General features: G+C 39.2%; 1 protein-coding gene across 15 annotated transcripts in view; it reads right to left on the bottom strand.

Moving 5' to 3' along the window:
- Window positions 1-21,177, bottom strand: part of KBTBD7 (kelch repeat and BTB domain containing 7) — a 69,695-nt gene extending 48,518 nt beyond the window's left edge. For 2 of the 15 annotated variants that reach the window (XR_006214514.1, XR_006214515.1), the window contains exons 1-2: window positions 18,993-21,177; window positions 8,537-8,673 (exon numbers count right to left, since the gene is read on the bottom strand). Coding sequence is in view for 8 of the 15 variants with exons in the window: in XM_007085359.3 (XP_007085421.2) it covers window positions 18,733-20,772 (2,040 nt within the window). In the remaining 7 variants the exon portion in view is untranslated. Of the gene's footprint in view, window positions 1-3,434; window positions 3,563-8,536; window positions 8,674-10,068; window positions 10,132-10,296; window positions 11,049-16,331 lie in introns of those variants that run through there. The other 13 variants (XR_006214528.1, XR_006214535.1, XM_042977407.1 and 10 more) reach the window with 13 other exon arrangements.
- Window positions 21,178-23,427: the final 2,250 nt, after the last annotated feature.

Below are 23,427 nucleotides of genomic sequence, written 5' to 3'. Positions count from 1 at the left end.
GTTGGGAGCACCTGGGTGGCTCAGTCGGTTAAACATCTGACTTTGGCTCAGGTCATGATCTCACAGTTCATGTGTTTGAGCCCCATGTCAGGCTCTGTGCTGACAACTTGGAGCCGGAGCCCACTTTGGATTCTGTGTCTCCCTCTCTCTCTCTGCCCCTCTCCCTCTCATGCTCTGTCTCTCTCTCTCTCTCAAAAAATATGTTTATTTATTTATTTATTTATTTACTTATATATGAGAGAGAGAGAGAAAGAGACAGAGCACGAATGCAGGGGCAGAGAGAGAGGGAGACACAGAATCCAAAGTGGGCTCCAGGCTCCCAGCTGTCAGCACAGAGCTTTACATGGGGCTGGAACACAGGAACTGTGAGATCATGACCTGAGCCAAAGTCAGATGCTTAACCGACTGAGCCACCCAGGTACCCCTCAGTTTGCTAATAGTTTGATGAAGGTTTTTATATCTATCTTCATCAGAGATATTGGCCTGTAGTTCTCTCTCTCTCTCACTCTCTCTCTCTCAGTGTCTTTATCTGGTTTTGTTATCAGGGTAATTAACTGCTGGTAATCAGTCTGTTCAAATTTTCTAGTTTTTCCTGATACAGTTTTAGAAGATTATATGTTTCTAGGAACTTATCCATTTCTTCTAGGTTGTCCAATTTGTTGGCATAAAATTTATCATAATTATCTCTTATTATCCTTTATATTTCTGTAGTGTCGGTTGTTATTTCTCCTCTTTCATTTCTGATTTTCTTTTAGTCCTCTCTGTTTTTAATGAGTCTAAGTATTTATCAATTTTATTGATCTTTTCAATGAACTAGCTTCTGGTTTCATTGATCTGTTTTATTATTATTTTTTAGTTTCTATTTCATTTATTTCTGTTCTAATCTTTATTATTTTCTTTCTTCTACTGGTTTTGTTTATTCTTTTGTTTAGCTCCTTCAGGTGTAAGCTTAAGTTGTTTATTTAGATGCTCTTGAGGTAGGCCTGTTTTTCTATAAACTTATATCTTAGGACAGCTTTTCCTATATCTCAAAGATTTTGGACTATTGTGTTTTCATTTGTTTCCATGTATTGTTTTATTTTCTCTATGATTTCTTTGTTGACTCATTCATCATCTAGTAGCATGTTATTTAACCTCTATGTATTTGTGTTCCTTCCAGATTTTTTTTTTTGTGTGTGTGTGGTTGATTCTAATTTCATAGTGTTGTGGTTGGAAAAGATGCATGGTATGACTTCGATCTTTTTCATTTGTTGAGACTTGTGTTGTGGCCTACTATGCAATCTCTTCTAGAGAATGTTCCATGTACACTTGAAAAGGATGTGTATTCTGCTATTTTAGGATGGAGTGTTCTGAATATATCTTTTAGATCCATCTGGTTTAATGTGTCATTCAAGGTCACTGTTTCCTTTTTTATTTTCTGTCTGAAGTATCCATTGATGTAATTCGGGTGTTTAAGTCCCCTACTATTATGGTATTACTATCGATTACTTCCTTAATGTTTGTTATTAGCAGCTTTAAGTATTTGGGTGTTCCCATGTTCAATGCATAAATTTTTATAATTATTATATCTTCTTTTTGTTCTCTTTATGATTATATAGTATCCTTCTTTGTTTCTTGTTACAGCTTTTGTCTTAATGTCTATTTTGTTGATATAAACATTGCTATCCCAGCTTTCTTTGCATGTGTCCTTAGCTCTGAAATGAGTCTCTTGTAGGCAGCATATGAGTCTTCCTTTTTCATCTATTCCATTTCCCTATGTCTTTTTTTTTTTTATCACCCTATGTCTTTTGATTAGAGCATTTAAACCATTTACATTTGAAATAATTACTTACAGGTATGTATTAATTGGCATTTTGTTACATGTTTTGTTTTTGTAGTTCTTTGTTCCTTTCTTCTTTCTCTCTTTTCTATCATGGTTTGCTGACTTTCTTTAGTCATATATTTGGATTCCATTCTCTTTATATTTTTCAAATTTATTATAGGTTTTTAACTTGTAGTTGCTATTATGTTTATTATATAATACCTTATGCACATATCAGTCTATATTAAGTTGATAATAGCTTTAGTTTGAACACATTATAAAAATATAATTTATTTATCCCTTTCCCCCTATATTTTAGGTATATGGTGTCATAGTTTACATCCTTTTGTTTTCTGGATCCTTTGATTTTTATCGATATACTCATCTTTACTGCTTTGTGCTTCCTACTTCTTACTCCTTCTTACGTCTTACCTACTTCTTACTCCTGTTTATGGTTTTTCCTGTCCACTCAAAGAGTCCCCTTTAACAATTCTTTACATTAAAAAAAAAATCTTTATTTATTTTTTTGAGAGGGAGAGAGACAGAGTGTGAGGAGGGGAGGAGCAGAGAGAGAGGGAGACACAGAATCCGAAGCAGGCTCCAGGTTCTGAGCTGTCAGCACAGAGCCCCACATAGGGCATAAACTGACAAAAGCGAGTTCATGACCTGAGCCAAAGTTGGACACTTAACTGACTAAGCCACCCAGTCGCCCTTACCCCCTTTAACAATTCTTATAGGTCTGGTTTAGTGGTCATGAATTCCTTTAACTTTTGTCTGGGAAACTTTTCATTTCTCCTTCTATTCTCAATGTTAGCCTTGCTAGATAGAGTATTCTTGGTTGTAGGTTCTTTTCTTTCAGCACTTTGAATCATGCCACTCTTTTCTAGCATGCAGTGTTTCTGCTCCTAAATCAGCTGTTAGCCTTATGGGGTTTCTTTTGTATGTAAATGTATTCTTTTGTCTTGGTAGTTTAAAAATTCTCTTTATCCTACTTTTTGCCATTTTAACTACTATGTGTCTTGGTGTGGACCTCCTTGGGTTGATTTTGTTGGGTTGTGTGCCTTCTGGATCCAGAAGTCTGTTTCCTTCTCCAGATTCAGTTAAGTTTTCCACTATTATTTTTTCAAATACATTTTCACACCTTTTTCTCTCTCTTCTTCTGGGATCCCTATAAATGTTAATCTTATTTATTAAAAAATGTTTTTAATGTTTATTTTTGAGAGAGAGAGAGAGAGAGAGAATGTGAATGAGGGAGTGGCAGAAAGAGAGGGAGACACAGAATCCGAAGCAGGCTCCAGACTCTGAGCTGTCAGCATAGAGCCTGATGCAGGGCTCGAACTTGTGGACTGTGAGATCATGACCTGAGCTGAAGTTGGAAGCTTAACTGACCGAGCCACCCAGGCACCCCCATAATGGTAATCTTATTATGCTTGATGGTTTCTCTGAGTTCCTTCAATATATTTTCATTTTTTATTATTCTTTTTTCTCTCTCTTCTTCAGCTTGATTGCTTTCCATAGTGTATTTGAAATTTCAGTTATTGAGTTCTTCATCTCTGGTTCTTTTTTACGTTTTCTATCTCTTAAAAAAATTTTTTTTAAGTTTATTTATTTTGAAAGAGAGGGAGAACACACACACAAGCTGGGGAGGGGCAGAGAGGAGAGACAGAATCCCAAACCGGTTCTGCACCATCTCTTTATTGATGGTCTCACTGATGTCCTCCACTCTCTTCTCCAGTCCAGTGAGCATCTTTATGGCCATTACTTTAAATACAGAGAAAGACAGGTATGTTTTCACTCTTATGTGGATCCTGAGAAACTTAACAGAAGACCATGGGGGAGGGGAAAGGGAAAAAAAAAAAAAAAGAGAGGGAGGGAGCCAAACCATAAGAGATGCTTAAAAACTGAGAATAAACTGAGGGTTGATGGGGGGTGGGAGGGAGAGGAAAGTGGGTGATGGGCATTGAGGACGGCACCTGTTGGGATGATCACTGGGTGTTGTATGGAAACCAATTTGACAATAAATTTCATATTAAAAAAAATACTCTATCAAGAAAAAAAATTCTCTATTAGTCATATTACTTATCTCTGTTTCAATTAGCTCTCTTCTGAGTTTCTCCTGTTCTTTTACTTGGGACGCATTTTTCTGTCTCCTCATTTTGTCAAATTCTCTGTATCTATGTGTTAGGAAAGTCAGCTACATCTCCCCCTCTTACAAGTAGTGGCCTTAGGAAGAAGAGATCCTGTAGTGCCCTGCAGTGCAATGTCTCTTGCTCACCAGAACCTGATTCTTCAGGGGTTTATCTAATGTGTATTGCATACATCCTACTGTTGTGGGTGAACAACATTTGCCTTCAGTCCAGTCATCTGCAATGGTTTTCTTTGCCTTTTGTGGTAAGATTTCATCTCTGTGTTGCTAGTGGGCCAGTCTGGGGCTGCCTTGGCCTTGTGTTGAGTCAGATAAGACATTTGCCAGAGCTGTGGTAGCTCTGAGCTACAGGGTGTCCCCCTGTATTGTCTTCTGAGAAGCTTTTGTTGGTGGGTGTGGCCTGCAGTTAGACCAGATGTCTGCCCCCAGCCCACTGGTGGGGCATTAGTTAGACTGATATGTGTGGTTATCTTTCCTTTTCCTTAGGGCAGGAGTCACTTTGGAGTGGTGCTCCTGTTTGCACAGTGCCAAGCCTGTGGCACTGCTTTGGATTGACTCCTGCCAAGGGCATGTTGGAGGAAAGAGGTCTGTAGAAGAACACAGGGTCTAGACATGCAGTTAGCAAGGTTGGTGCTGGTCCTTTGAGGGAGAGGCCTTGTACCTGGGAAAACTCTTGCCAAGGCTGGGATGGAGGGCATGTATCTGCAGAACATGGGTAGTAGCAGGGCACACTGTTACCAAGTTAGGTGGAGAGTGTTGGCACTGTGCTGGTTACCATAGGTGTCTGTACATCTAGGTTGGGGCTTTGGGGAGGGAAATGGCACTTGGCCACCAGTCAGATGTTTATGGAGAGGTCACCCAAAGATCCCCGTCCCTCTAGCACATGCTCTGAGATTGATATTTAAAGTGCTAGGTGTTAAAGTTATGGGGATTTGTCTTTCTAGTGTGGGTTCCCCATGCCTGGGGTACCTGATGGGGGTCTGCTCCTCTCTCTTCTTTTTGCCCAGTGGCATCCCTCCCTTCCAGGGACTGTGGCTTCTGGTCACATCTCTATCCTTCCTACTCTCTTTAGTGTGGTCTCTTGTCTATATTTAACTGTGGAGAGACTGTTCTGCCAGGCTTTGGGGCATTTTCTGGGTTATTTACACTGATGTGGGTGTTATCTAGGTGTATTCATGGGACGAGGTGAGTCTAGGATCCTCTACTCCACCATCTTCCTTGGAAGTCTCCACCGAGTTCATCATTTTACAGTTTACAATTCACTCAATTTTAGTATAGTCATGATGTAAAAACTAGATATCTAATCTAGTTAGATGTTGTGTAACAATCACCATGAATTTCAAAATATTTTCAGTGCCCTCCCCAAACTCCATGCCTATTAGCAGTGAATGTCTGTTTCCTCCTGACACTCCATATGCTTAGCCCCACAGTCCAGTTAACTACCAATGTACTTTCTGTCTCCGTGTTTTTGGCTGTTCTGGATATTTCATTTAAATGGAATCATACAATATGTGTCCTCTGTGTCTGGCTTCTTTTGCTTAACAAAATGTTTTCAAGGTTCATCCAGCCATAACATGTATCAGCACTCTAGTCCTACTTATGGCCAAATAATATTCCATTGCATTGATATTGGCATTTTTCCATCCATTTATTACTTGGTGGGCATTTAGTTTTTTCTACTCTTTGTCAGTTATGAATAATGCTTCTATGAACATTTGTGTACCAGTTTTTTCTAGATGTATGTTTTCAGTTCTCTTGGGTATATGCCTAAAAGTGATAGTTTTGGGTCATATGGTAACTCTGTTTAACTTTTTGAGGAACTGCAAATGGTTTTCCAAGGCAACCGCACCATTTAGGTTCCCAGCAGCAGGTTATGGGGATGTAATTTTTTCCATATCCTTCCCAGAACTTTTTATTTTCCAGTTTCTTGATGTTCTTGTTTATTTCATTTCATTTTTTAAAAAAGATTTTATTTTTAAGTAGTCTCCACACTCAGTGAGGGGCTTGAACCCACAACCCTGTAATCAAGAGTCACATGATCCACTGACTAAGCCAGCCAGGCACCCCTTATTTTGTTTTTGATTCTAGCAATCCATGAGGGTATGAAGGGGTATCTCAATATGGTTTTGATTTTGTATTTCCTTTAATGACTATTGACGTTGAACATTTTTTCTTGTGCTTGTTGGCCACTTGGGGAAATGTCCATACAAACCCATTCTTCACTTTCAATTGGGTTGTTTATATTTTTATGATTGAATTGTATGAGTTCTTTATATATTCTAAACACAAATCTCTTATCCGATATATAATTTGACAATATTCTCTCTGTTTACATTGTCTTTTAATTTTATTGATGGTATCATATGAAGAACAAAAGTTTAATTTTGATTAAGTCCAATTTACCTATTTTTTTTGTTTTGTTGTGTCACTGATTTTTTTCCCCCAAAAGCCCTGTATGTTAAGCTTTTTTCACAGAGTGTACTCTGAAATAGGTCAAATAAAGATGAGTCCTGGTAATGGAGCTTTTAAAGTGAGCCATCAGAGAGGCAAATCTCTGGGGATAGGGCTTTTAGGGATCTCCAAATCCATTATGTCTCCTCCGGTGGCTGCTAAATTGCTATTTTTTACAGGTACTATAGTTGTGAAACTGTTGAATTTAAGGCTCCCATAAAGCTGAGGAGAGAGGGATGGGATTAGGGTGCGTTAAAATGCCACCAGACTTATTGTTCTTATTAAGATTCATCTGTTTTTCTTGAATAAACACTTCTCAGAATGTAGTGGGCCTTTAGTTAATTTCCATAGTTCCAATAAATTTATTTTAAGAGTTTTTGTTAGTGTTTTCATTGCTTTTATGGAGGAGAAGATTTTGCGGGGATTGTTACTACATTTGGAATGTCTACATCAAAAAGTGAATTACTGATAAACAGAAAATTTGGATACATCTCAGGAAAATTTCTGGGTGAAAAAAAAAAGTCTCAGAAGGTTACATACCATATGGTTCCATTTACATAACATTCTGTTAATAAAAAAAATTATAGGTATGGATTACAGTCTAGGGTTGGTAAGGGTTATGGAAGTGAGGAGGGAAAAGGTGTGTTTATAAAAGCATAGCAGTTATGAAAGTCCTAGATGGCACCTTCTTCCAATAGAAGGCTATTTCATCTACACTGAAAATCTGTTGTTTAGTGTAGCCACCTTCATTAATTATTTTAGTTAGATCTGGATAACTTGCTGCAGCTTCTATACCAATACTTACTGCTTCACCTGGCACTTTTATGTTATGGAGACAGCTTCTGGTTTTTTTTTTTTAATGTTTATTTTTATTTATTTTGACAAAGACAGAGAGAATCCAAAGCAGACTGCGCTGTGAGCATGGAGCCCAACGCAGGGCTTGGGCTCACGGTTTGTGAGATCATGACCTGAGCGGGAATCAAGAGTCAAAGGCTTAACCAACTGAGCCACCCAGGTGCCCTGAGAAAGCTTCTTTCCTTCAGACTCATAAATCAATATCTGCTTGCTTCACATTTTTTTCTGCAGCTTCCTCACCTCTCTCAGCCTTCCTAGAACTGAAGAGAGTTAGGGTTTTGCTCTAGATTGGGCTTTGGCTTAAGGGAATGTTGTGCCTCTTTGATCTTCTATCCAGACCACTAAAACAGCAATAAGGCTGTTTCACTTCCTTATCATTCGTGTGTTCAACGGAGTAGCACTTTTAATTTCCTTTAGGAACTTTTCCTTTGTGTTAAAAAGTTAGCTGTTTGGTGCAAGAGACCTAGCTTTTGGCCTATTTTGGCTCTTGACATACCTTCCTCACTGAGCATAATCATTTCTAGCTTTTGATTTAAAGTGAGAGAAGTGCAGCTCTCCCTTTCCTTTGACCACTTAGAGGCCACTGCAGGGTTACTCAATGGCCTAATTTCAATATTGTTGTATCTCAGGGAATAGGGAGAACCAAGGAGAGGAAGACAGGGAAACAGCAGGTGGGTGGAGCAGTCAGAACACAAAACATTTATCAATTAAGTTTTCCATCTTATATGCGTGAGATTTGTGGTACCCCAGAACAGTTACTATAGTAACACCAAAGATTATAGACCACCATAACAAGTATAAGAGTGAAAATTCAGAAATATTGCAAGAATTACCAAAATGTGACAGAAACACAAAGTGAGCAGATGCTATTGGAAAAATGATGCCAATAGATAGACTCAGTGCAGGAATGCCACAAACTTTCAATTTGTAAAAAACAAAAACAAAAACAAAAACAAAAAAACACCCCCCCAATATCTGTGAAGTACAATAAAACAAAGCACAGTAAATCAAAGTGTGCCTGTATTACAAAACTATAATAATTATAACTGTATGCCACTGGCGTAAATATAGACACACAGATCAATGGAACATAGTAGAGAGCCCAGAAAAAAACTCCTGCATATAAAGGCAATCAATATTTGGCAAGGGAGCCAAGAATACCCAATGAGAGAAGGAGAGTCTCTAACAAATGGTGCTGGGAAAACTTGATGTAACCACATAGAGAAAAATGAACAGGATCCTGAGCTTAGAGATCTTATTTTAAATACTTGGTTGTGCCTCACCTTTCTCCAAATCTTCTGAGTCTCCTGACAAGCAATTTGGTTGACTGATTCCAGCTCTCCATCCTTTATCTTCTCTTGAACATTCACAAACACAGCTGGTAGACAGCCAGCATGGAAAAAAGGAAGGACCTGAGTTCCTAGAAAATCAGAAACTGTATTAAGAGTCTTCGACATTTCAGAGACCTCAAACATTATATCATATAGTTATTTTCATATTGATTCCAGCTGTGATTCAAAATTTCATGATGAGAAATGTATACAGACTTTTGATAAATTTAGATTATATTTTGAAGTAAAATGACATAATCATATCTTTAAATATGAACCTCAATACTGTGCAAACTGATTCAAATTTAGAGACTGCTTTATTGCTCCTCAAACATATATTAAAAAGGTTTTCAGTAAACACATAGAATCGAGGTAGTGTTTGAGAAAGTACACTTTATTATTACCTTGACATATTTAATATCATAGCTGTGAATTTAAATGTAAGAAAACTTTGACATTTATTAAATTAGCTCAGTGCTCTGATTTCAGATTACTGAACTGTATCTGAACTGAAATGGTCAAAATATAATACTGAAGATAAATAGTATAAATATCAAATATAATATTAAAAATAAATGTATAATGTAATACTAAAAAATCATACTATGTCTTTTGATATATAAAATTTATAATTTCACCACTGGAGGTTTTCTTGGGTTTTATTTTGAACTAAAACTAATTTTTCATTTTCTTCCTCAATTATGCTGAGATGACTTTGTGTTAAGTCTGGAAATCTTTTTATTCAGAGTTCTTAGTATGGGGTGCAGAGATTCCAGATTTAGTGCTCTATGGTGCATAAAAACTAGATTGGAGGACAGAATATATCTCAAGTAGAACAACTGAGATTTTACTTTCCCAGTCCTATGCTTATGGTGGTGTACATGTCAAAAAATGGTGTAGATTTCATCATAAACCATACTTGGGAGGCAAGAGGGTGCACTAGAAAGTGCCCTGATTTAAGAGAGAGGAAACATAGTTCTAATCCCAGTGTTCTTAATAACTAGCAGTGTGACCCTTGCTATATTATTTAAAGTTCTTTAGGTTTAAATAAGAAAAGTATTCTATGATTCTAATTGACAAAAAATCAAGAATCACCTAGTGATTAAAACAATATAAAGGGGTGTCTTGGGTAGCTCAGTCAGTTGAAGGTCCCACTCTTGAGTTCGGCTCAGGTCATGATCCCAGAATCGTGGGATCAAGCCCCACATTGGGCTCTACACTGGGTATGCAGCCTGCTTGAGATTCTCTCTCCCTAAAACAATATAATGATATAAAGAAATTCAAGTTACTTAAAGATTATTTTTAAAATAGAAATTTTTGTAATATACATTATATTGTTAAAATCTAGGATATGAGCAGTCATATTTTACAGTAACAGCTCCAGTCTTAAATGTTTTTCTCAACTCTGTTCAAGGCACTTTGATTGGTGTTATGAAGGATATAAAGATGAAGTTGACCCTATCTCCAGCTCTTATGAAACTCACCTTTGAATAGGTACGCCCTCTCCTCCAAGCTGTTCCCTTTCTTTCAGCGGAAAAACTTGCATCCTAATTCAAATAAAGAATTAAGAAATACATCTCTATCTCTGTGAGATTCTTTTTAAATTTCTTTTTTATTAAGAAATTTTTAAAGTTTTAATTTATTTGAAGTAATCTTTATATCCAACGTGGGGCTCAAACTCATGACCCTGAGATCAAGAGTCATACGCTCTTCTGACTGAGCCAGCCAGGCCAGGTCCCTCTCTATAAGCCTCCCTTTCTTCCTCCAAGGTTGGAAGAAGAAGGGTTGTGGCTCTTGTTCCGGTATGATCCTGGCCCTTGTGCTTTAGTCCATCTCCTCCCTTCTTCTGAGCTTCTGGGCTCAGGCTCCTCATTATTTTCTCAATGGATTTTTTTCCCCATGCATAGTAAAGTGTTTAAGACTCAAAGCAACCAAAACCATGACCTGAGGTATTCTCTCCTTCACTAGGTACCATCCAAGCTTGCAAAGAAGAGCCCATGCTTGCTGTTCCCACTTCCTCACATCTTACCATGTGAGGGAAGATGGATTACCGTTGACACTGTGTTGTTGTCCTGCTGGATATCTCACATTCTGGATTTTGCTGATTGCTTTTTTATAGGGATTTTAATTCATCCTTCTGGCAGGTCTTTCCTGTCAACTGGAAGTTTGTTCTAATGGCTTAATTAGATTCAGGCAGAACATTTTTGTCAGCGCAGGTTTTATAAGAGCATGAATTTTTTTATTGTTGTTGTGTTAGAAGAAGGGCTGTGAGGCTTGAACTTGCCTGTGTCCTTTAGTGGCTGAGTATACCTATATTTGGCACATGGCAAAGCTTCATCTCACTCATTCTAATTAATTCTTTCTTGGCTTCTGCCCCCAAGCAAATCTTCAAATCTGAAACTTCTTGCAAAATACCACCAGTGACCAAATCAAGTTTCTGTGATGTGACATGGTTGGCTGTACCCTGAAGCAATACAGGGAAGATGTGTTACAGAACTGATTACTGTGGTGAGAGACTGGGGTTCAGTCCAGCAGGGAGCCCTCTGAAGATCCACGTACAAGGCACTGCACAGCTGTCCCTTTCTTGAAACTGGGATGCTGTAGCATAGATCTACCAATTCCCATCATCCCTTGCTTAAGGACTGTTCTGGGGGCATGCACTTCCCCTTGAACTCCTGTGCTGTTGCAAGAGCACTGCCAAAGAGAACGATCTTTCAAGAGAAAACCTTGAGCCAGAAAAGCAAAGTGGCCTGTTATCATGGTCTGGGAGTGCCTGCCATAGCTTCAGCTGAAATCAGAAGTTGGTGTGACATGGGACACCCCATGCATCTACCAGTGTCTCCAAATCTGATCTGACTCCTAGAGTCTCAAATACACTGACAGCACTGTCCACTTAGTCAACCATGACAGAAACATCTACTTGCCCTTCTTCATTCTCTTTTTCCTTTTGGTAATATGGAGAGCTCTTGGGGTGTGGGATGAGTGAAAAGACTAAGCAGTAGTTGTCCAGAGAAGAGGGGACTGGAAACGAGTTCAGGCATGCAGGGAGAGAACCCTGACCTCTGAAAGCTGAATTTCTGCCATTTCTAGGAATACTTGGGCTGAGGCAGACCTGAATGACAAGGATGTGATGAGTGTGTGTGAGTGTGTGTGTGTATGTGTGTGTAAAGCATCTCAGGGGCACATTTGTTTGTGAAAAATCATTATCTAGGATTACGTGGAATTTAACTTGTGGGTGTGAACTTATTGTGGAAGGAGGGAGATTTGAAATGACCACCATTACAATAAAGCCTGCATGCTGTTGTGAATTGCCTGTATTTGAATACAGGAAGCCTGGACATGTCTATTTTAAAATATGTTAGTTTATTTCTATTTAGTAATAGACACCGAGTTTTAGCTGGGCACAGAGCTACCCCTTTAATGACTATTTCCCAGTCGACCTTGCAGGTGGATATGGTGATAAGAGTAAGTTCTCCCCAGTGAAAAATGGCAAAATTATATAAAAGTCCATTAAAAAAGGAATTGTTTGCATTTCCTCTTTCTTCTTTCCTGCAGGCCACAATATAGATATAATTCTAGTGAGTGTGCTTTGCCTGTGAAGATGAGGACAACTCACTAGGAGTTGGAGGAAAAATGATAAAGGAACCTGGACTCATGAAGAACCTTACTGGGCAGAACCACCCTGCCAGCCCTATTACTACTCACTTCTGGACTCAACGGACAGAAACAGGTTTCCATCTTTGATCTTAGGGCCTCTTTGGCACAGAAGTTTGGCTTATACACTCACACAATATCCAAGCAAGAATCTTGGGAGATAGTCTATAGTCCTTCCTTTCTCATATACCCGATGGCTCTCTGCATCCCCAAACATACAATTATAGGTCCAGCTCAATCTCTTTAACCTTTCATATCTGTGTCTTCCTAGTCAAGCCCACCGCTGCCGCCCCTACTGAGGACCACATCATCTCACTGGACTACAACAGCATTCCCTTAACCATTCTTGCCCCCACAGTCTTGCACTGTCAATTCATTCAGGAGAAGAGTCTCAAGAAAACAAATTCAATTGTGTCAAGCCCCTACTTAAAAATTCTCAATAAATTCACACTCTATGCAAAAACTCCTTGCCATGGCATACAAAGCTTCCATGATCTGATCCTAACTAACCAACATTGCCAGGTTGTTTTCATTCCAAACTTCCCCTCAAATCCTAGGATCTGGTCAAAACAAAATACATGCTGTAACCTGAACATTCCCATTGTTGGAACTATTACTGTCTGTAGGAAATATATCTCTTTATTGAAGGTATTTTCTTAACTGTCTTCCTCAACATTCTTATCCCCCAACTTCATCTATTACAAATGATGGCTATCCAGACAGGATTATCTGCCAGAGATATCAGAAAATACTGCGTTTTCCCCCTAGGGTTTGTAAGTTGGTAGGGTGTGGGTATTGGGCATCCTGGGAATAATTTTGGCTGCCATGTCATAAAATCTAGCCTGACAGATGATACAGTAGAGATTGCGATTTATACAATATCTGTCTTCAGCATTCTACAAAAAGGAATCTGTAAATTTTAATGTGATACATGTTGACCCAGAATAAAAGACTATCTCTCCTGGGCACTCTCTCTCTCTTTTTTTAATGTTTATTTTTGAGAGAGAGAGGAGAGAGAGGAGAGAGAGGAGAGAGAGAGAGAGAGAGAGAGCGAGAGAGCATGAGAAGGGAAGGGGCAGAGAGAAGGAGAAAAAGAATCGCAGGCTCCAGGCTCCGAGCTGTCAGCAGAGCCTGACACGGGGCTCAAACTCACAAGCTGTCAGATCATGCCCTGAGCTGAAGTCGGATGCTTAACCAACTGAGCCACCCAGGCACCCGTCTCCCAGACACTCTTGCAGTTAAGTGTGGCTACGTGGTTAAGACCTGGCCAGTGTCATGTGACTGGAAGCGATGTATGCAACTTCCCTTATAGGCAAGGGTCGTGTCCTCCCCCTCCCCTCTTCCTTATAGTTGGAATATGGACATGAGTGTAAACCAGCTTGGACCATGTGGACCAAAACTATACCCTAAGGATAGCAGAATGGGAAAACAGAGAGCCTGTCCTCACATGGCTTTTTAGAAGAGGGGCAACATAACAGACTGGAGTTTTATAGGAGAATCCTCTATCTTATTAAAACAGCTCTAGGGTCTCCACATACATACAACAACACCTAGATCATAACTAGTGTATAACTGAGAGGAAAATATTGCCCCATGGAATCTTCTCTATACAAAGACAGCCATAAGGACCTTGAGACTCTGATCAGACTGTGCCTTGAAGTAAGAGCCATTGCTATTTGCTAGTTACCTCAGAATTAAGGAATAGTCTTCTCTCCCCTCCCTCAACACTCTGGACTAAGATATGGTGATTTCAAGCTGCTAAAATTGCTTTGGAGGTGAACCTATAAACTGTTAATTCCATTGCAGAGGTGACCATCCAGAGTAGGAATAGTTACTGAGAAAATATGTCTCAAAATGGTGGAAATGATATGCTACAATATCTGTTCCTTACCCACCCTGTGTCTAAGGCATGTTTAGTCCATAAGGTTAAAGAAACAAGGAACTGGAGCTGATGGAATAGATACGGGTGACAGGATGGCCCAGAGTCAAGGAAAGGACACAGAACCTATTGCCAATATGGTTCTCTAAGACTTGGCAGCTTCGATGACCACCATTTTTCTCCTTCATCAAAAAACAACAAACAAAAACCTAGTTTGTACGTAGTTAACCATTTGATGGTTCTAAAAGTAGCTTATCAATTCTCTTAGGATTGCTAGTTACATTCTCTAGAAATAATTTTTCCTAATACTTTCCTGCTCCGTCATATTTGCTATAATGAATATTTCTTGAAATTAGTTGTAATGATGAAATGGTGTTGTTGAAGACGTGGGTGAGATCTGATGGGAGGACAGAGGCAAAGTGAAACAGCTAAGAAACAACATAAAATGATCCCCAAAGTTCAAATGTAGGCAGACTAGAGATGTCTACATTCTGGTGACCACACTTCAGAAAGTTAAAGACAAACTTTCTTTTAAAGTTTAGTGGACTGGGGCACCTGGGTGGCTCAGTCGGTCAATCATCTGACTCTTGATTTGGGCCCAGGTCATGATCTCACGGTTTGTTGAGTTTGAGCCCCACATCGGGCTCTGTTGCTGACTGCATGGAGCCTGCTTGGGATTTTCTCCCTCTCTCTCTAAAATAAATAAACTTAAGAAAATGAAAAAAAAAAAAGTTTAATGGACTAATATAAAGCTGCAAACTTTTTACAAATTTCTAACTTATGAACATTAAAACAAGTTCCATTAAATAATTTTACAATTCATTCGTCCATGTTTTATATATTTTCCTCATTTCAGTACAAATTGATAAAAATGACATCAGGCAAAGCACTGGTTTCTAGTTTACTGAGCAGTGAGTAGCAAATTGATTATATTTTAAATAGATTTCTTATGGGTAGATGCCCTCTTCCAACCACCTATTAACCTGGTCATTAGGAGATAAACACCTCTTGCTACTTAGGTATATGTCTAATAAAAAGCTATGATATTGGCAGTTTGAAACATCTGGAACCTATATTTTGTTTTGAATTCTCATTATACACAGTTGTCCTAGATAGTAATCATATGCATAACATATATGCAGAAAGAGGATTCTAAGTCGGTCTAGAAAAATTTACAGGCTATAAGCATCTATTCATTTCTTTACACCACTTACATTTACTTAACTATTCTTTTTGTTAATGTTTATTTATTTTTGAGACAGAGCACGAGTAGGGGAGGGGCAAGAGAGAGGGAGAGAATCCCAAGCAGGCTCCACAGCTGTCAGCACAGAGCCCAAGAGGGCTCTAACTCACGAACCATGAATTCACGATTTGAGCCAAAATCAAGAGTCGGCCGCTTAACTGAGCCACGCAGGCGCCCCATAGTTACTTAACTATTCTTGTGTTAATCATCATGAAGAAATTTGCACTGCAGAAATGTCAAATTTGTCTCAGTTGTGAGGTACCCATTAATATTCACATCCCTTTCAGATGGTAAGTATATAATATCTCTTTAGCTCTATTTTGGGAACAACTTAATAATGCTCTTCTCCCCTTACAAACATTTGAGCAATATGCCTTGTGAAAAAAAAATGTAAATTCCTTTTGTAGAAGTGTTCTTGGGACTCTGTCACAAGTGTTCTTATCCTGGGTGTGTGGAAGAACTTCAGAAGTGTCATAACACCCTTAAAATTATGAAAACATGAACATGTACATTTTTCTGGGCAATGAGTCAAAAACTTTCAACACATTCATCAGGTCCAGGTACAAAGCAGAAAAAACATTACAACTAGATGAGAAAGAAAGGAACTATCATTTAAATTTAATCCTAAACCCAAATTAAGCAAATTATTTGCTAAATTAGTCTTTTATCCTTCTGAAAATGGCAGTGACACTTATCACTTGAAGTATGTAAAATAATTTGGATTCTCTGAGCTTTTCAGACATAGAGATACAAAAAAATAATTAAGATCCTTCTAAATCTCACAAAGAAGAGCCCCTGCAAACAATATTTTATTGAGCATTTGCTAAAAGGTGTGTCAATTAACTGTAAAACTGAGACAAAGTTGCTTTCCCATCAAGAAGGGACTTCAACATTGCTAGCTGGGTCACTTGCTGCACAAGCAAGGGTATTCTACATTTATCAGAAACACTAAATTAAGAGTTCAGAAGGCCTGGGTTCTAGTGCCATTTTTATTTGTAACTAACCATATACAAATCACTTATCTATAAAATAATGGTTAACATCTATTCCCTAATTCACAAATATATCACGAAACCAAAATTCTTCCCCCCAAAAACTTCTTTGTAAACCACGATATTACTGCTAATTAGCTTATACTTAACTCGAAGGATGAAAATGACAAATTACAGAATTTGTCTTTTATCAATTAGTTGCATACCTTAATTCTGCAGATGGGTAATCTGGTTGAGATCAGCACTGTCCTACTTCAACCTAACAAAACAAAAAGCTATCAAAAAGAAGTTACTGGTGAAGAAATTTGGCCAAAAAATAACACTATTAAGAAACAGCTTTCTAAGCTGAGACCAGTGCTTATAACAACATCCCTGATATCACAACGAACAAACAGTAGCCTTAGGCCACTAGAGCACGTTTACTGTTTTGAGGGAAGACATTCTTAGGAACATATTGCTAGAGCAAGAATCTTATTTCACTAGAAATAATGTTAAACAGGAACGTCCTATGGACTCTTCAGATGCCCAATGAAAATGGCTAAGAAAACATTTGTGTGCTTGTTTTTTTAAATCCTTTTCTCTCTCCCTCTCTTTTTTCATTCAAAATTCAGTTCCCTATCCTGGAGCACACTTCTCAGTACTGTGCCATGGTGTAAAAAATGCTGGCATTCGGCTACTAGAGAATAAACAGAAGAGGAATTAACATGTTGAACAAAGATGCAGAAAGAGGATTCTACGTCGGTATAGAAAAATTTATAGGCTATAAGCATCTATATTATGTACACCATTTATCACGGATATGCATTGTGACAATCATACGTATTAAGAGATCCTCAAAAGGTAAGCACCTCTATTTCTCTGTATTTAACAAGATCAATTTTGTGTGATTTAGTCTCTATTTCTGGATTTTCCCTTACTTTATGGTGATACAAAAACAAGCAAAGAGACAAAAAACAAAGACTGCAGCATGGTTCACAGAGAAATACCCTAATAAAATAACCATGTATATATACCACTGCTAGGGAAATATTTTAGAGGAAACATACTTTCACTATTGGCCCCAAATGCCATCATCCACTTATGTTCTTTAACTGTCAACTTTTAATACAAAAATACCTTCAAGCTGATAATCACATACAGTGACTGACAAAACTTGATAGAACATTTCAATGCTACACAAAACAGCTCCATACACAGCTTAAAGTTTTAAAGTTCTCTGCTGGCACTTGATTTTAGAGTTGATAGACACAGTAACCACTGATCTCAATAAAATATTCTTTTTAGCTTAAACGTATTTTCAAAACCAGTATTACCTCACAAAAACAGTAAAGAATAAATCACTTCCTGCTGAAGAATCCTCTAAGATGAACACCAAAACTATACAGCCAAAATATTTTAGGAGAGCATATAAACTTTTTAAGACTAGGAATGACCAATGGATAAAAATTTACATTACTCAAGCATATGTCCAGTGAACAAAAGGATTGTTCCTTTGATTCAATGAAGCATGTACAAGAGATAGATTAAAAATATGATCTTACAAAGCAAGTTACTTTTTCTTTTTCTTTTTTTTTCTTTGGTTTAGAAGGGTGTTTAAATAATTGGTGACACTACCAGAATGGATGTTTTTTAAGATAGAAAAATGGTCACTTTTAGAAAATACATTTTATATTCCAAAATTAAAAGTGAAATTTCTTTTAAAGCAGTAGAATCCTGATTTTTTTTTTTTTTTACTTTCTGTGATCTCTTAAGACCATTCTGCACATTATCAGAACGAAATCTCTATTTTATAACCTCTATATATATATCCGATTTTTTCCTTTGCATTGAGGAGAAAACCAAACCAAATTGAACAAACTGTATTAACTTATAATACTAAAAACTGGCTAGTTCAAAACTTGGGAAATCTACTTTCATTACTCTGAAAGAAAATATAAACCTTCAACTCCCTACAAACAACTTCTAGTCCAAGTTTATACTATGAAAATTAAAAAGTTAAATTCCTTGCAGCACTAAACAGAATTATGAAGTTAACAGAAGACTAAGGTAGATCGTTAAAATATAAACAGTGTAACTAACCAAAACAATCCACTGGTGCAACAAATACTCAAACAATGAAAAAAAAGCATTCTAATCAATTATATAGTTTGTTTTTTGCATATTTTAATCTCAACTTTTAGCACAGTAAATTATTATATAGTTTGATCTCCTGGACTGTTAAAATTTTGTAACATTACATTAATAATTCAAACAAACATACCCTTTCTAAACCAAATCTGCAGTCCTAATCAACATTTTTTTTTTTTTTTTTGGAAAAGGAAAGGATATCTTTTAAAGATACATTCCATAGCAGTAGAAACATCTTAGTGATTCAAAATATTTACAAAGAACCCTGCTGATCCTGTGCATTTCGCTGAGGTGCTACCTGCACCCAGACTTCATCGTCAGAAAAAGAACTTGAACTTCCTGACTCTGAGTCCAGCTCACTGAATCCATCTAAGTCCCATTCAGTACTAGATTCACTCCGTGCATCGTCTTCCTCAGTAATGAAACTCTGCCCAGGTTCAAGGCAGGAAGGATAAACGCGAGCACAGAGGCAAATAAAACCAGAGTCAAACTGCAAAAGACCTAACATGGTACCTATGTTAATCCACTGGTCTTCCCTGGTATCGTATTCGTAAACAGTCACCCGGTTTTTTTTCCACTGAGGGGTGGTAGAAGTGATGAGAAGCAACTTTTGGCCATGATTGACAATCTGGTAGTTGTGGGTCTCTGAGTCCAAGGGAATATTACTAATCCGCCTCCATTCTCCCCTGGCTGGGTTATAGACCTTCATGACTGGAATGTCACAGATACAGTAGATCTCGTCGTTGAAGACACAGGCTTCCTGAAAGTCACTACGTTTAAGAGAAGCACAGTTCAGCCACATATTATGGCTAGGATCGTAGCACAGCATGCGCTTACTGTTCACAGCATAAAGATAGTTCTGAACCACTATTAGTTCAAAGGAATAGAAGGAATGGGGCACAGGAGCCACCAGTGCCCACTGGTTTCTCTGAACACTGTAGCATTCCACTTCCTTCAATTTAACGCCGGTAATCGGGTCTCGCCCACCCAAGATGTAGATGTAGCCATTGAGGTAGGCCACATCCATGCCCTCGCGACACAGCAGGCGGTCGGCAAGCTGCTGCCAACTATTCTGGGCTGGCTTATACACCCACAGGTCTTTCCGGGGCTGGGCAGCCAGGTAGATGTCATGGTCTGGAGAGACACAGACAGCTGAGGAAGTGATAGTCTTAGTGTGAGCCAAGCTGGTTAAAGGGGATGGCATTGTGTAAATGTCCCCTGAGTATGGGTCATAGCAGAGAAAGGGGTCTCTAGGGTGTCCAAAGAAGATTACCATCTCCTTGGCACACATACCCAGTCTCTGAGGTGGATTTTCTGCTACAGATACAACAGAGCTGCTGCTGCTCTCTGGCTTTGGTACCACAGACTTGTACAACATGTCACCATATCGCATCTGCAGGGCCCCTTCGATAAGGTCCAGACAGTACTTCTTCACAATGGGCTTGGTCAGCAGCCCTTCCAGGTAATCCTGATCTTCATCTCTGAAGTGTGTCCAGCGGACACACTTGAAGACTTCCGCAGCGTTGGGACCGCGCTCCTTGGGAGCCGTCTCTAACCACTGCATTGCTACATGACACACTGTCCGCTCACTCTCTATGTCTAGACTATCCAGACGCAGCACGGCCAACAGCTGGGCCAAGCTCAGGTCTGCCAGACTCTCCTCCCGAACTGAACCCATCCGGCTGAGCTGCTTGAAGTTGTGGGCGATGAAGGACTGGGCCTGTGATCGCAGCTTGTGATGGTCGAAGGCATCAGCGAACTTGAGGATGGCAGTGCAGTTGGCCAGGTCAAGGCGGCGGGCTAGGAAGGAGGCACAAGCTTCCCGCACGTACTCGAGCTGCAACATGTCAGAGGCCGCGTAAAGGCGTTGCACGTTGGCCTCACTTAGCGACACGCGACCTGTGTAGCAGTAGTCGACAAGCACCTCGAAGGACTCGGCATCCACATCATGCATGGTCACGCTCGCCTGCTGGCTCTCGTACATGCCACCAGTGAACATGCTCTTGAAGTAGGGACACGCGGCAGCTAGCACGTTACGGTTGCAGGAAAAAAGGCGGCCGGTGCCAGGCCCGCTGCCAGGTGTCACCACCTCGATGGTCACATCACATAACAGCCGCGCGTCGTAGAAAGACTTCAGCTGTGCCAGCAGAGCTGCAGAATGAGCCGTGTCCTTCAGCTCCTCCGGGCCCGTGAAAAAAGCCGAAACTGAAGGCTTGGAAATCCTCTTGGGCCTCCTCCCGCCGCGGGGACTGGCCAGGCGGCGAGAGCGCGGAGCTTCTTCCCGGGACTGCATGATGGAGATGGCGGCGGGGTGCGAGGGCGAGAATGGGTGCAAGGACCGGGCTCTGGCTCCTCCTCGCCCTCTTCTCGCTGGCGCTAGATCGCGGCGTCCCTGAATAAGCAGGGGCCGCACTTACTTAACTCAGCTCTACGCCGCGGTGCCGCCTCCCTTTATCGCGTAGACAGTGCCTGACTCACCCTTTTCCAGTTCCGCGCCCTTTCTCCGTCTCAGCTACCTTACAAGACCGGCTGGACCGAACCGAGAAAGCCGCCACTGCCGCGCTGGCAATACCGGTAGGCGTCCACGAGAACTACAACCCCCAGGCTGCCTTTCGTGCCTCGAGGCACGCTGGGGCCCTCCAGAATAAAGGGGATAGGCGGATGGACCGAAGCCGCTGTGCATGTTGGGAGTAGTAGTTTGAGTGATATCGCGAGGTTTCTTAGGGCGGACTGTTTTAGTTAACAGAATTTGAAAGCGTTAATTCTTCAGGGTTTGTTGGTTTGGAGAATTGGCTTTGAAGTTCCAGGGCAAGATCTCTGTTTTAGTATTCGTTATGTGACTACTCTCTGAGAACTTTTTCGTCTTTATAAAATGGGGATAATGGTTTTCATAGGATTGTGGGAGTGAAATGAGATAAATTGCATAGGACGCGTCAATACATATTTGTTGATTAGAATAATTACATGCTGAACACCGTACCTAGAATATAGATTCATTGTTAGCCTTTCTTTTGGAATTTATTAAAAAATAACGTACCCGCATGTGAAACCGTGAGCAATTTCTGCAAGAAAACTTCCAGTTCTTAGTGTCGCTTCTTTTGAAAGGTTCCGAAGGTTATTACAATATTTTCAATACTAAACGATATTCGTAGGTTCATTAGGATGTCTCAAAGATGAGGTCCTAGAGGATCACATACAGGTGGCCTCAAAAATGCAAAGCAGGCACATAAAGAGGTGGGTTATCTCACCAAATATTTCCTCCTGGGGAGCAAGATTATTTTCATAAAGTTCTTAATATTAGTGTTTTCAAGTCGTCTAATACTGCTCCTTTCATTTCCTTTCCACAAATCAGTTGAAGACTATGGAATTGTCTTTATTAAGGAGTTTAAACGAGAATTTTAAAATAAAATATTTAAACAGACCTTGTACTAAAGCACAAGATCCTCAGAGCTTCCTATTCGTACATGTCCTGATATTTTGAATTAATATAGTTCAGTGTATGCTTTACAAAAGTGTTTTATATATGTATTGACTAAGATTATTAAATTGTTAAAATCAAGTGCTTAAAGATTGAGATTTGTTCTGTTTTAGAGTAGTTTTACTTAAAAAGTATGTTGCTTTTGCCGCTAGCTTGTCATGTGTTACCACAACTTAATGAAATCTTTAGTATTACATTGATAGGTGGATAACACATAGCAGGAGAATAACAATTGTTTTGCTCTCTTTTCCTATTAGCTGAAGAGCTTCTACTGGAAATACTCCAGGGCTCTGGACTCCTGTACCTTTGTTGGGTATCCCTCTGATACATTTGAGAGAATAAGCTCATTAGTAACACTGATTGCTTCTCCCCTGCCCTAAAACAGCTGGGGAAAAAAGCAATTTACAGTTTTTTTATATTGGTAAAATATGCATTAGTTACCGTTTGAAACAATTCTTTAAGAGTACATTTCTTTGACAGTAAGTACATTCATGTTGTTTTGCAACCATCACCACCATCCATCTCCAGAACTATTTCCACCTTGCAGAACTGAAGCTTGTCCCCATTCACAGTAACTCGCCTTTCCCCCTTCTCCCAAACCCCTGGCAACCACCATTCTACTTTTTGTCTCTTTGAATTTGACTGTTAGGTACTGTGTATCAGTTCAGTGATTGATTTTTAACTTCCTTATATCTGCTCTTTGTTAGTTGGTTTAGATAACCTTTTACAGAATCCAAAGTATTTAGTTGGTACTGTGCCCGAAATTCTAGAGCAGTGCTGCCACAGTAGGTCATGATGCTGCAAACATTTCACGTCTGTGCTGATAAGGTAGCCAGAAGCCACGGATAGCACCTGAGTACTTGAAATGTGGCTAATGCAACTGAGGTACTGAATTTAAAATTTTAGAAACCCAGCATTGGTATCATTGCAATTCAATGGGGAGAGGAAAGTCTGTTCAACAAATGGTGCTGAACAACTGGTGCACAATGTAAAAAAAAAAAAAAAAAAATCTGACTCTGAGGTATGCAAAGATTTTAGGACACAGGAAACACCAATCATTAAAAAAAAAATGGTAAAATGAACTTCGACAAAATTACAAGGTTTTGCTTATCAAAAGCAGTGAAAAAAAAAGGTAAGTCATATATTGCTATGCTTGCCCTTTTTTTCACTGCTTTTGATAGGCAAAAGCTACATATATATATATATATATATATATATATATATATATATGTAATTCACAAATCAGTGGTCAATAAAAACATGAAAAAGCTGCTCATTGTCATTCATTCTCAGATGTATGCAAATTAAATTCATGAGAAAACACTGCATACCCATGAGAATGGCTAAACTTAAAAAGGTCACAAATGCTAATGTTGGTGATGATAGAGACAGGGTGTTGGTAGGTTCTCTTTGGAACCTTTATATACTAATCATAGGAATATAAATTGGTATACCCATTTTACCTATTTA

The sequence above is a fragment of the Panthera tigris genome, chromosome A1 (assembly GCF_018350195.1).
Source record: "Panthera tigris isolate Pti1 chromosome A1, P.tigris_Pti1_mat1.1, whole genome shotgun sequence".
NCBI lineage: Eukaryota > Metazoa > Chordata > Mammalia > Carnivora > Felidae > Panthera > Panthera tigris.
The sequence above is the reverse complement of the archived record's forward strand: the minus strand, read 5'-3'. Positions and strand labels throughout refer to the sequence as shown.